The sequence below is a fragment of the Neoarius graeffei genome, chromosome 23 (assembly GCF_027579695.1).
Source record: "Neoarius graeffei isolate fNeoGra1 chromosome 23, fNeoGra1.pri, whole genome shotgun sequence".
Classification (NCBI taxonomy): Eukaryota; Metazoa; Chordata; class Actinopteri; order Siluriformes; family Ariidae; genus Neoarius; species Neoarius graeffei.
This window is the reverse complement of record NC_083591.1, coordinates 19,281,990-19,295,396: the sequence shown is the minus strand read 5'-3', so window position 1 is coordinate 19,295,396 and position 13,407 is coordinate 19,281,990. Positions and strand designations below refer to the sequence as shown.

General features: G+C 41.6%; 1 protein-coding gene across 3 annotated transcripts in view; it reads left to right on the top strand.

Annotated features, from left to right (window-relative positions):
• The window catches only part of LOC132871606 (collagen alpha-1(XXVI) chain), an 87,681-nt gene that overhangs the window by 51,824 nt on the left and 22,450 nt on the right, over positions 1 to 13,407 (top strand). For 2 of the 3 annotated variants that reach the window (XM_060905896.1, XM_060905895.1), the window contains exon 8: positions 8,880 to 8,915. The exons of the other annotated variant lie outside the window; for it this stretch is intronic. In XM_060905896.1, coding sequence (XP_060761879.1) covers positions 8,880 to 8,915 — 36 coding nt within the window. The remainder of the gene's footprint in view (positions 1 to 8,879; positions 8,916 to 13,407) is intronic. 3 annotated transcript variants of the gene reach the window in all.

Genomic DNA, 13,407 nt, shown 5'->3' with positions numbered 1-13,407 from the left:
ATTGGGGTCTCCCCTTCAGTAAATTAGGCTCATACTGAGAATTTGACTAAAAGATGACACTCCTTGATCAAATGTTATTGGACGGTTACACACCCAGTGAATTTTTTATTTTTATTTTTGTAAACCAGCCGTTGAGGTTATGGTCTATCTTATGGAGTGGCTTCTTTTAGTTTAGCCAGTAGCCTGCATAGCTAGCTTGTTAACTTCAAGGTTATTAGGTGTGTTCCAGCCATACTATTCCAGCAGCCAGGCTTCACTATCCCTGCCCCTTTCTCCATTTATGGACTAGCCGGGAGTTAGGCGGAATCAGGCGCTGCCAAGATGGCAATGCCCGTAGCCTCCTTATTTGAGCTTCAAACCTGCTCTTCAGAAATCCTATGAGTGGCATCACAGAGGCTTTGTCCTTTATTTTTACAGTCTATGGGTGAGACGAAGTCAAGACCAGGACCAGACCAGTGGGTGTGAAGGGGTAGGGAAGGGGTGATGTCCTTTAACAGTAATGAAAATTTCAAATTAGCAGTGAGTCACATTATTGGTTGCGTTTAAAGCAGGAAGTTGTACATCCAATCACAGTAACGATTTTAACAAATAAATCAGACATCGCACAGGCGATTTAGTGAAATCCCCACAGTTGTGGTCTTGACCGGTCTTGAAATAAAATCCTGAGTCCTCCATGTCTGAGACCGAGACAAGACCAGGTAAAAATGCAGTCGATTCTGAGACGAGACCAAGACCTTCAAAAACTGGCCTTGAAACCAAGCCCAATCTCAAGTACTACAACACTAGCAGTGATGAAAACAGTGTTGTGCAAATTGCAGGAGTGCACTTGGAGGTAGAATGTTGGTTAGGGTGCATCAGTTGCCCCCTAAAAATGAAAAGTTCCTCCAATCATGATGCATTTTTGTTTTTATGTTCCTTTTGGTAAGAAAACACACTGGGTGAAATATTTTGACAAAATTCAAAAGTTTAATGGTGGCACCAGAAGCTCAAAGTTATGGAAAAAGCTGCTATTTTATGACTTTTTTATGACAAAATTTCGATCACTTTTCATGAAACATTATGGCACCTTATAGAGTATACCAAATATCTTAGATACACATTTTTAGTACATATTCTAAATATATTATCGAGCACAGTTTGAGTTTTAGCTGTTCATTGAATCATTGTTCAACTACTTTTAAACAATGCAAATGTATTATGAATCACATTAATGCTTCTCAATCCCTTGCAAAGGTTCTTAACATGATCTCTGGGTCACAAGAAATCAATAAATGGAGTCCAACATTGTGATTCAAACCTTACGTGAAAACATAAAATAAGTGTTTTTTGACAAAACATGAACCTCATGGTGCCACCATTAGACTTTTGAATATGGTCAAAAAATTTTACAGGATGTCTTTATTGGTGAAAAGGAACACCCAAACAAAAATGCATCAGATTTTATGAAAGTGAGGGCAACTGATGCACCCTAATGTTGGTGTGCTGGAGTTCTGTGGTCAGCAGTTCCATGTATTAGCAGCGGATCAGTGACGAGCAATAATGTACCATGTACTAGGTGCTTTTAAAAACCAGAATTTATTTGTCTAACAGCTTGTGGAAAGAAAGCAAGTGGTATGGGTGGAGATACTCCAGTGGTTCAAAAAGGCCATGTGCTGGATGACTGGGATCTATGGTGATGCACAGTGCCCTCTTCAGACAGTGGGTGGAGTAAATTCCCCCAAGTTTAGGAAGCTCAGTTCCAATGATCCTGGATGGGGTCTTGGTAATCCTTTGCAGTAGTTTTAGTTCCTGTGTAGTCAAATTACTGATTATCAAACCACACCATGATGCAACCCATCAGGATGCTCACAGTTGTGCAGTGGTAGAAATTCATAAGGTTCCTTACTCTGACTCCAAAGCTCTTCAGCCTCCTTAGGAAGTACAGTCTCTACTGTGCCTTCTTGAAGATACTATGACTAATTTTTATTTTTTAAAGCAACAAGTTGTCACACCAAATATTAGCTTTTGTTTAGTTTATTATTATTTACTTTACTGCTCTTTATAGTCATTTTTATGCTCTTTATGGAAGCATTTATTTTCATTATTTCTGAAGACATCTTTGCTTTATAGCATGTCTTTGCATGTGCTTAAAACTTTTGCACAGGACTATGTGTAATTCAAATATACAGAATTCTTATCGAAGTATTTTTGTCAGCTTCCAAATTTTATATATTTGAGGTAGCTTTATAGATTTGAAGTTCTGTCCTTGTCATGTCATGATTGGAAGGTCAGATCTGAAAGCAATAAAGTTTTTTGTTCCTGCCACAGTTTGGCTCTTGAATGTTCAAACCCCCTGACGTTTATCTGGACCTATGGCTTTGACGCTTTTTCTTCTTCCTTCCTTCTTGAATATGTCCAACAAACTATATATAGGTTGAACTAAAGTGAATAAAATAAATTCCTTCAGCACTTTCTTGAGGAGCCATCAGGGGACAGCAGAGTCCTTCTCTTAGTCCGGTTGAGCTGAGCTGTTTTTGATTAGGCCTCTAGCTGGAGCGCAAATCAGGTCTAATTTGTAAGCTGTCAGCGCAGCCGTCTGCTTTTAGAACCTCAGTGCCAAAGAGCAGCGGCGTGTAAAAAGGCGAGGGCGAGACATTCTGCTCCCCCAAACCTGCCCCCCTTCAAGTCCGTCGGAACTCCAGAAATTGGTTCCAGAGGGATGCTGCCAAGCCGGCCAACCTCCTCGAGTAGCGCGGCATGTTTTTGAAGCTGGAGGAAGAGGCTTGTGGCGGCTGAATTCCCATGAGGCTGGAGGCAGGACTCGGTGCTGAGACTCAGACGTTCAACAAGAAGACCAGAAACCTTCTGCTGAGTCTCTGGAGGCACGGGAAAGGGGTGTGAATGTGGACTTTCTTGCCTTTTATCACACACAGTGCAATGCATGCCACCAGTGGTCTGGGGACTCATTATATTGTATGTATAAATAGATGTTGACTACACAGACCAAGCAATTGCTTGCAAGATACCAAACTGAAAGCACAGAATCTTCTGGTGTTGTGTGGAACAGGAGAACTCTGGCTTACCTTGAGTCTAGTTTTTTTTTTCTCACCTGTCTCTCACCTGTGTCTTATTACACATACAGCACTGTTGAATTCTCAGTTCTGACTGATCATGAGGTGTTGATTCACAGCAGCTCTGACATTAGTAAAGCTGATGGGAGAAGCCATGGCCTCATGGTTAGCAAAGCAGCTTTTGGGACCAAATGGTCACTGGTTCGATTCCCTGGACCAGCAAGAATGGCTGAAGTACCCTTGAGCAAGGCACTTAACCCCCAACTACTCCCTCCCTGGGTATGTTGTGGATCGCTCTGGTAACTGATTAAGTTTTTCAACATGGGAAAGGGAAAGTCTTCAGGACGGATGTCTATGCGCATTGCGGTTTCTTGGTAACATGACAACCTCTTTTTTTTTTCTCATATTAACTTCACAACAAAGAAAGTAGTGAGACCGGTGAAGGAACAACAATTGCTTATAGCTGCTGTAAAGTAAGTGAGAACAAGAGTAACTTGTTTCGCGAACATTTTACAACATTAAACATAACTTTAAACAAATAAAATGTATGCAGTGTTATGTTTTAATCAATAACAATTGTTAGCATTGACAAATTATTGTGGTATAAGCAGAATAAAACACTTTGCTGTTAAAGGAAAACAATCAATTCCATTGTCCTCATCGATTATTTGCTCATAACCACATTGCTTTACTTCAACATCTGTCAGTTAGAAATGTAAGTGTCACAAATTCTCTGAGTTTTGTTTTGACTTGATGTCACATGGTTTTGTTTTGATTTTAGTTTCGTCTCCGCCCTTGCCCTGTCATTGGTGCATTTCCTGTATGTACTCACCTGTTTTTTGTTTATACCCACCCTGTCATGTCCAGAGGTGGACAGTAACAAAGTACTTGAGTACTGTACTTGAGTACACTTTTTGAGTATCTGTACTTTACTTGAGTATTAATTTTTTTGGCAACTTATGACTTTAACTTCACTACATTTGAAAGACAAATATTGTACTTTTCACTCCACTACATTTCTATCAAGGTCCTCGTTACTTGTTACTATGAAGTGGCTTTGAAAGTGGATGTTTTCTTCTTTTCTAAAACGTGATGGTTTTTTCACAGGTGACACTGAGACAGCCTATCAGTAAACACTAGGGTCACGTCACGTCCATAGACTGTATAAAATCAATTCAATGATTTCTCCACAGCATTATTTAACACAATCAGTTGATGGCAGAATGGAAGCAGACAGCTCTTCTGGAGAATGCACGCACTCCATGACTATAGCTAGAACCCATGTTTCAGTTTTCTGAAAGGAATAAAGAGTCATTTAATTTTAATTGTTTATTTTGTTTGCCTAAAATGAACCACATCACAGCCTACAAAAACTTGCCATCCAACCTGTGGAAGTATATTGAGGTATGTAAAAATGTTATTCCAAGAGAAAGCTTGCAACGAAGTTGTTTGTGCTTTTAGAGCTAGCGATAATGTTGCAATAGCCATACAGTCTGGTTAGTCAAATAACTTTCTATGGATTTGGCTGCCAAGTTGCCGTAGCCTTGTCCACGGCTAACATTAACACATAGCTAGTTAACTTGGACACTCTTAGTTAGCATGTAAAAACGGAGTTACACTAACATGAATAGCGTTAACTTATCTGAAGTGCTTTCAGAAATGTTTTAGCATAATCTTGCCAAATAAACAAAATGTAGAAATCTTTCTTTTCTAGTAGCATTAGCTACCTAATATGATTTCGAATTTGAAAAGATTTTGCTAGCATGTCAGGTGGCACTTCACTGACTAGCTAGCTTAACGTTAAACCACCATGATTCCACAGGCAGATTCATATGTGCATGAATACATACACTTGCGCGCACGCTCTCACACGCGCGCGTGCAACCTGTGAGATGGACAGTATTGTACTAGTTAGTCACAATAAATTGCTGGAATTTTTTGTTTTGATGTCAGATGATGGTCTTGCGTTTTTTATTTTTTATTTTTTTGTCTTGCTTAAAACAGTGTTGCTGTTGGGCAGTTATTAAGCTCGAGGTGTGGACCTGGGTTTTAATCAGGTTGGATTATCAGTTTTATTTTCTGAACAAGCTGCATTTACAACTATTCCACTGTCTTCCTGATTTAACATACACATACATGTGTGCACACACTGCCAGAGCTGGGTCAGAACACTACCATGCTGCTTTGTGTGGGTGGGGAGGAGTGTTACAATTAAAAAAAAAATTGAAGTGACAATGGCTCTTTTTCAGTTCAGTTGTGTTTCATTTTGTAACGTTCTGCCAGGTGTTTATTCTACAGGTTCTACAAGTTAGTCAGTAAATCCAGTCGGTTGCTTCAGAGGCATTAGGTTTTCTAAGTGTTATGGCAATAAATGTGTTGACAGAAAATGTACTTTTAATACTTAAGTATTTTTAAAAGCAAATACTTCAGTACTTTAACTTAAGTAAAAATTTGACTGTACAACTTTCACTGGTATCGGAGTAACATTTGACCAGTGGGCTCTGTACTTTGACTTAAGTAATGAAGTTGGGTACAATACAAAAAATGTAAATTTTCAAATGCCATCCATTTTTTAAAAATTATTATTATTATTTTTAATCCAAAGCCACTTGAAGACACACCACACCATAATTACTCATACACACAAACTTTCAAGGAAGACCTGAAGGCAGCAATGTGAAGACTTAAAGGAGATACGCAGAACCTTTATTTTTAAATACATTTCTGAGTGGATAGTACCTCCATCCTTTACTCTTGTAAGCTGCATAAATGGGAATAAAAATATATATATTTTTGAGAGTTAAAATCAAATGCAAAGCTGGCATTCGAGCTGCCCCACTGAGCTAGCCAGCCCTGAGTGCATGACGTCACAGCGGTAACCGGTTTTAAGGCCGAGGCCTTTGACAGCTATAGACCAAAGCCAGACTTGGCAGGCGGAGAGTGGTTGCAGTGGCCTCTTCATTATCGAATCTCTTAGTGGAGATTCTTTGGATTCCTCAGATAGTAATACATCTGACTGTGATAGTCCTGAAATTGGAGTGTGTGTACATGCTACTGCTATACACGTAGAACCGTATCAGTTCAAACCATCGGAAAGTGAATCCGATAGTAACACGTCAGCCACAGAGGCCCCCACCTTACAAAATAAAGCCAGAGAACAAAGCCGTCTAGAGAATTGGATGGAACTGAACTGACAATCTCATGTGACTCTCATGAAAACAGGATAGGCATTATAACTTATGTAACATACATGTACATGCATGCATGCATTTTCACTAATAAAACGTAAAAGGCTAATTAAATAATCAGATGAACTGAGACAATCACATTCTGAAGCAAATTAAATGATTTTATACTGGTAACTTAAATACACAATACAAGTTACATGTATTAATCTAAATGCAGGTAATTAATGAGTGTTGTTGTGTAACCAAATGAGAGTCGCATCTTACCCATCTGTGTTCTCGCTTCTTGAAGGCCAATCTTGTGGCCGATTGTTTTGAAACAATCTGACTTTCAGTTCTTCGTTCATTTGCTTCTTAAGAAGAAACCTTTATTCGTCACATGCACACTTCAAGCACAGTGAAATTCACCCTCTGCATTTAACCCATCTGAAGCAGTGAACACATGCACACACTCAGAGCAGTGGGCAGCCACACCAGAGCGCCTGGGGAGCAGTCAGGGGTCAGGTACCTTGCTCAAGAGCACCTCAGCCCAAGGCCACCCCACGTCAACCTAACTGTATGTCTGCTCTGGGAAACCAGAGCAAATCCACGCAGACACGGGGAGAACATGCAAACTCCACACAGAAAGGCCCTCACCGGCCGCTGGGTTCGAACCCGGAACCTTCTTGCTGTGAGGCGACCGTGCTAACCACTACACCACCGTGCCACCCACATAAGGGCGAGATATTGCTGCTGAGGCAAGCATATCCAGCCAAAAATAAAGCATATCCAGCGGAGAAATCTGACGACTGGTCCACTCATTCTCCATTTTCTCCATACTGAGTACTCCACCATTACTGCTCGGCTCACACTCCGGGAGAACTGGTGCAGCTGAACTTATTTTCCTTTTCTTGTAGTTTTCTTTTCCAAATCTTTGCAGTTTGAACATTTCTTGGGCCATGAATGCAACATATATCCACCTTCTGTCATGTTGCTGCACCCGCCAGCAACACATCTACGTGGCATGGCAATAAATTAGCTCAAAATGGAGGATCGAAGTTGCAGTTAGCTCTGTTTTAGTATAGCGAAAATGGCGATGAGACTGATGGCCTTCCTGCTGTGACGTCACAGATGTCAAGGTCATTCACTCAGACCGCTAGCTATATGAATAATGTAATTGTAAAAATTACTATATTAGATTTATTGTTAATGCTTAAAACTATTCCTGTGCCATCCTTGAGGTCTCAAGGCATTTATAAACAAAAAGTGAGGCCATAGTTCTGCGTATCTCCTTTAACATGCATTAAATCTAAGCCACGTTTTCCTGTCCCATGTTTCGACGTGTCCTTGTGCTTCTGTTTATGATCATAGATTATCCTTGTTTTGGCTTAGTTTGGGGTATTTATTTATTTATTTTTTCTGTTTTCTGACTACAGACTTTGATGATGATTCCTGAATTAGCTCTATTGACATCTGAGTATATGCACGTGCATCCCACTTTTGCACACCACATATTACAGTAGGACTGTCTTCTGTTACAACTCTTCTGTTTTATAGCATGTGATGTGTATTTCAAATCAATTTAATTTACACTGAACATGCTGGGGGAAAAATATTTATTTATTTATTTATTTATTTATTTAAAAAGGAAAGTCCCTGGATTACTGGTAGGATTTTTCAGAAAGGACATCACATCCAACCACCAACCATCTTGCTTGGACGTCTGACAAGCCTTAGGTGTAGGACAATTAATTTTTGTCAGTAATCACAGCCAGACTGTACAAATCAAGAATACTCTTGAGCATTTGGCTGGATAAAGGCTCTGAATATAGCCCACACATTTCACCTCCACCGTGTAACATCATTCATCTCCCCTTCTTACTTGCTCATGTGACTGCGATTCACTGACAGCTGTGTTGAGCTTGTGGGCCCGATTCCATCCAAACCTCAGCACCAAAGTACAGACAGCAAGTGTGTACAGGACAGCTGTCCCTTTTCAGTGTCCCTATGAGACCAGTGCAAATAGAGTTCCAGGATGAAAAGGACATGACTTTGTGTCTCGTGTGTTTTGGAACGGATTCCTTGGCAGGTCATGGGATTTCAATCGATGACTGGGTGTACAGTAATGACTGCCGCTGACTGTTAATGGGCACTGGGACAAACACACACACACACACACACACGTTTGTCTTACTAATCTTGTGAGGACCTTTCATTGACATTTCAAGGTAGCTATGCGAAACAAAAAGGAAACATTTTGGCTCTTTTTTTTTTTTAAGCACTTATCCTTAAGAGGACCAATCAAATGTCCCCACAAATTCAAAACTCTCAGATGTAACTATCTTTCCATACCAAGATATAAATACATGCCCATACACACACACATGCAGTCACTCATACAGTATGCCTCGGAGGAAGTGTTGAATTTGAGTTCTAAATCTTCCCAGCACAATGAGTCTCTCATTCTGTCATTCTCTCCCGCCTAAATTTTGTCTTTTGTCATATTATTGGAGCAAAAGTTAACAGTACACCCTCTTGCAATATAAAAGCAGTGCTTTAGGTTGAATTTGTCTGAACATTACAGGTGAAGATCTCTGTGAAATCAGTCTCAGTGAGGTTCACACATGGTATTAATGCTCATTGTCTCTGTGTTGTGTGTAAATAGGTCATATAGGACCTCGAGGCCCACCTGGTCCTTCGGGTACGTCATAATACACACATTCTCTCTCTCTCTCTCACACACACACACACACATTTATATGCATTTTTTATAGTGCAGTACTTTCTCTTTTACAGGTTTACTTAAAGGAAAACTCTACCCTGAAACGCACAATTATTTGTGATGTGTTTAGTGATTCTGGTGCTAATTTGCTGGTTGGTGTTGTATTTTCATTATTCCCATGAGACATTAGTGGTTGTGTAATGCTCTGAGGTCATAGTAGGATACTGTTAATGCAGTTACAATGGTGTTTAATAGAAGGATCTCATCTCCTCTCATCTCATTATCTTTAGCCGCTTTATCCTGTCCTACAGGGTCGCAGGCAAGCTGGAGCCTATCCCAGCTGACTATGGACGAAAGGCGGGGTACACCCTGGACAAGTCGCCAGGTCATCACAGGGCTGACACATAGACACAGACAACCATTCACATTCACACCTACGGTCAATTTAGAGTCACCAGTTAACCTAACCTGCATGTCTTTGGACTGTGGGGGAAACCGGAGCACCCGGAGGAAACCCACGCGGACACGGGGAGAACATGCAAACTCCGCACAGAAAGGCCCTCGCCGGCCACGGGACTCAAACCCAGGACCTTCTTGCTGTGAGGCGACAGCGCTAACCAAGCGCTAACCACCGTGCCGCCTAATAGAAGGATAGAAGGGAAAATTAAATAACATAACATAATCTCAAACAGAAGGGATGCTGGTTAGATTTTGCCGTTAGCTCTGAAAAACAAAAGAGCTTTTTTTCTCACTTGCATTTTTCATTAATGTCATCTTCAAGAGTAATTTGAATTTCTCTTGAGCTACGTAAACATGTTTTTGATAATCAAGAACTTGAGTCGGAAACCAAAATAAGACTCCATGAAGCTACTATAATACCAACATTCCTGTAGGGGTCAGAAATATGGACAATGTACCAATATCAAGTAAAAACAACTTGAGAATTTTCACCAAAAATACCTACCATCATGAATGTCCAATGGTATGATCATGTTACCAGTGCTGCAATTCTTGATAGAGCCTCCCTGACAAGCATCGAGGCTATGCTACAGCAAAATAGGCTGAGGTGGTATGGACATGTTAGAATGGATGCAAAACGACTTCCTAAACAGCTTCTCTTCAGTCAGCTCTTCAGTTCCACAGGAACGAGAAGCGTTGGTGCTCCTAAGAAGAATCCTTCAAGAATGCCCTACAAAGAACCTTTAAAGAGTGTGGGATTGTTGATTGGGCTAGAGCACCAACTGATAGACTGCTCTGGAGGAGTATGAGCTGCAGTGGAGTTCAGACCTTTGAAACCAATCAATGGAAAATAAAGGACGAGAGACGCAAGGGATGAAAAGCTGCTCAAGCCCGAAAACTGGCACAGCCTCCTGGGTAGATGCCTGAGCAGTCTTTCAGAGACCACCATGCTCGTGTTGAGTGGCAGTGAGAGAGAGCGAGAGAGAGGTCTGCAAAGATTCGTCTTGGAGATCCTGCAGGTAGAGAAGGAAGTTGTACTTGGTTATGGTAGAGCCAGAATAAAAGTGTAAACACATAGGAAGAGACAAGCAGCGATGTGGCAACCAGGGACCAAGGAATGTCAGTGAAATTTGTTGACTTGTAGCGATGACCATTGGTGATGCGAAGTAGGTGAATACCAAGTTAAATTAATCTCAACTTTGAGGTGAAAACCAATGGGAGCCAAGGATACCATTGACTGACAGATGATGCCAACAAGGAGTTCCCCAAATGGTTACCACAAGTAGACAACATCCACGATTTTGGCAACATCCTCCCACTTTATCCATCCATTATCCATAACCATTTATTCTGTGCAGGGTTGCAGGCAAGCTGGAGCCGATCCCAGCTGACTATGGGCAAGAGGCAGGGTACACCCTGGACAAGTCGTCAAATTATCGCAGGGCTGACACATAGAGGCAAACAACAATTCACACTCACATTCACACCTATGGGCAATTTAGAGCCACCAGTTAACTTAACCTGCATGTCTTTGGACTGTGGGGGAAACCGGAGCACCTGGAGGAAACCCACGCGGACACAGGGAGAACATGCAAACTCCACACAGAAAGGCCCCTGTCAGCCACTGGGCTTGAACCCAGAACCTTCTTGCTGTGAGGCAATAGTGCTAACCACTACCCTCCTCCCACTTCAACTACATCCAAAAGCCAGTCATTTTTCTTTCTAAAGTATGGCTTGCTTTTTTGATAGAAAGAATGCAGAAAGTTAGTTTCTTGCCTTAAAGGAGATAGAGAACCTTTTATTTTTAAATAAATTTGAATGGATAGTATCTCCATCCTTGACTCTTGTATGCTGCATAAGTAGGAATAAAAATTTTTTTTGAGAGTTAAAATTGACCGCAAAGTTGGCATTTGAGCTGCCCCGCTGAGCCAGCCAGCCCTGAGTGTGTGACGTCACAGCAGTAACCAGTTTTAAGGCCGAGACCTTTGACAGCTATAGACCAAAGTCATATAAACTTATGCAACATGTAACTTATGCAACATATATGTACATGTATGCATTTTCACTGATAAAATGTAAAAGGCTTATTAAATAATCAGATGAACTGAGACAATCACATTCTGAAGCAAATTAAATAATCTTATACCGGTAACTTAAAGACAAGTTACATGTGTTACTCTAAATGCAGGTAAACGTGTTGTTTTGTATCCAAATGAGAGTCGGTGCTTACCCGTCTGTGTTCTCGCTTCTTGAAGGCTGATCTTGTGGCCAATTGTTTTGAAACAATCTGACTTTCTCCGTTCATTCACTTCTTCCATGTAACGGCGAGATGGCAGCAATATTCAGCGGAAAAATCAGATGGCTGGTCCACTCATTCTCCATACTGAGTACTCCGCCATTACTGCTCGGCTCAGGCAATTACTAAAACCCGGGACGGAACGTCACCGGTTTTAGCAACAACTGTGGGGAGGTCACTACCCAAGCAATAATGTCACATCCCATTCCGTCCCGGGTTTTAGCAACAACCCTCGGCTCATACTCCGGGAGAACTGGTGCAACTGAACTTACTTTCCTTTATAAATAAATAAATAAATACTTTATTTTTCTTGTAGTTTTCTTTTCCTTTAATTGGTACTGCACCCTCTTTCAATACAGGTCAATGCTCCTCAACAGATCAGAGGTCTCATATGAGTCTTTAGTCAAATCAAATCAAGTTTACTTGTACAGCGCTTTTAACAATAAACATTGTCGCAAAGCAGCTTTACAGAATTTGAACGACTTAAAACATGAGCTAATTTTATCCCTAATCTATCCCCAATGAGCAAGCCTGTGGCAACGGTGGCAAGGAAAAACTCCCTCAGACGACATGAGGAAGAAACCTCGAGAGGAACCAGACTCAAAAGGGAACCCATCCTCATTTGGGCAACAACAGACAGCCTGACTATAATATTAACAGTTTTAACAGGTATAACCCTCAACTGTCCTCATGGGGCCGTCCTTCACAGGAGTGGGGCGATAAAACTCCGACCAGACACAGGGCACCAGGATGGACCAAGCAGGTCCGAGGGGCAGAAGAGGCCAGCATCCCAACCCCAGGATCAACACGCAACCCAGAGGGACAGATGGGGGGGAAGAGAGAGAGAGAAAGAAAACACGTTGTTAGGTATGCCCTAAAAATGACAAGTATTAAATCTGTGTGGTAGGCTCGCAGAGACGAGAGTCTTTACATCAGGCATAACACACAATGGCATGTTAATATGGTAAAAAATATATCATGACCTGCTCTGGCTGGATGCTTGATTGGGTGATGGGAGCACACTCCTCAGCAATGATGAGATGCAGATGGGACCCTTAGGCCTGGCCAAGACAATTCAGTTACATTTCACCGGGTCTGGGACATGCGACAGAATGTCTGACGGCCGATTCCCTGCAGGCTACGATAGCCAGTCGAGGTCCCCACCGTCTCCACCAAAAGATTTCCTGTTGACTCCATGTAACTCAGAGGGACAGATTTGGGGTGGGGGGGAGAGAAAGAAAACACAGGTGATTAGGTATGCCCAATGTCACCTGAATAAGTAGGAACAGTATACATATTGCACCGAGTACAAGCAGGGACTCCGGCAACTAACTATGACAGCATAACTAAAAGGAGAGAGCCAGAAGGTAACACAGGCATGAGGGAGCCCCGGGACATAAAGCAGCAGCGACTACACCGTCAACAAACTCGAGTGAGCAAGCGAGTGGGGACTGACAGCATCCATACATCCCAGTTTACCAAAACACTCTATGTCTGAGGACCCTCCAGATCTACTCCTTTACCTCATAAACACCATTAACAAAAGGCTTGACTAAACAGATATGTTTTCAGCCTAGACTTAAATGCTGAGACTGTGTCTGATTCCCGAACATTACTTGGAAGGCTGTTCCATAACTGTGGGGCTTTGTAAGAAAAGGCTCTGCCCCCTGATGTAGCCTTCACTATACGAGGTACCAGCAGATAGCCTGCACCTTT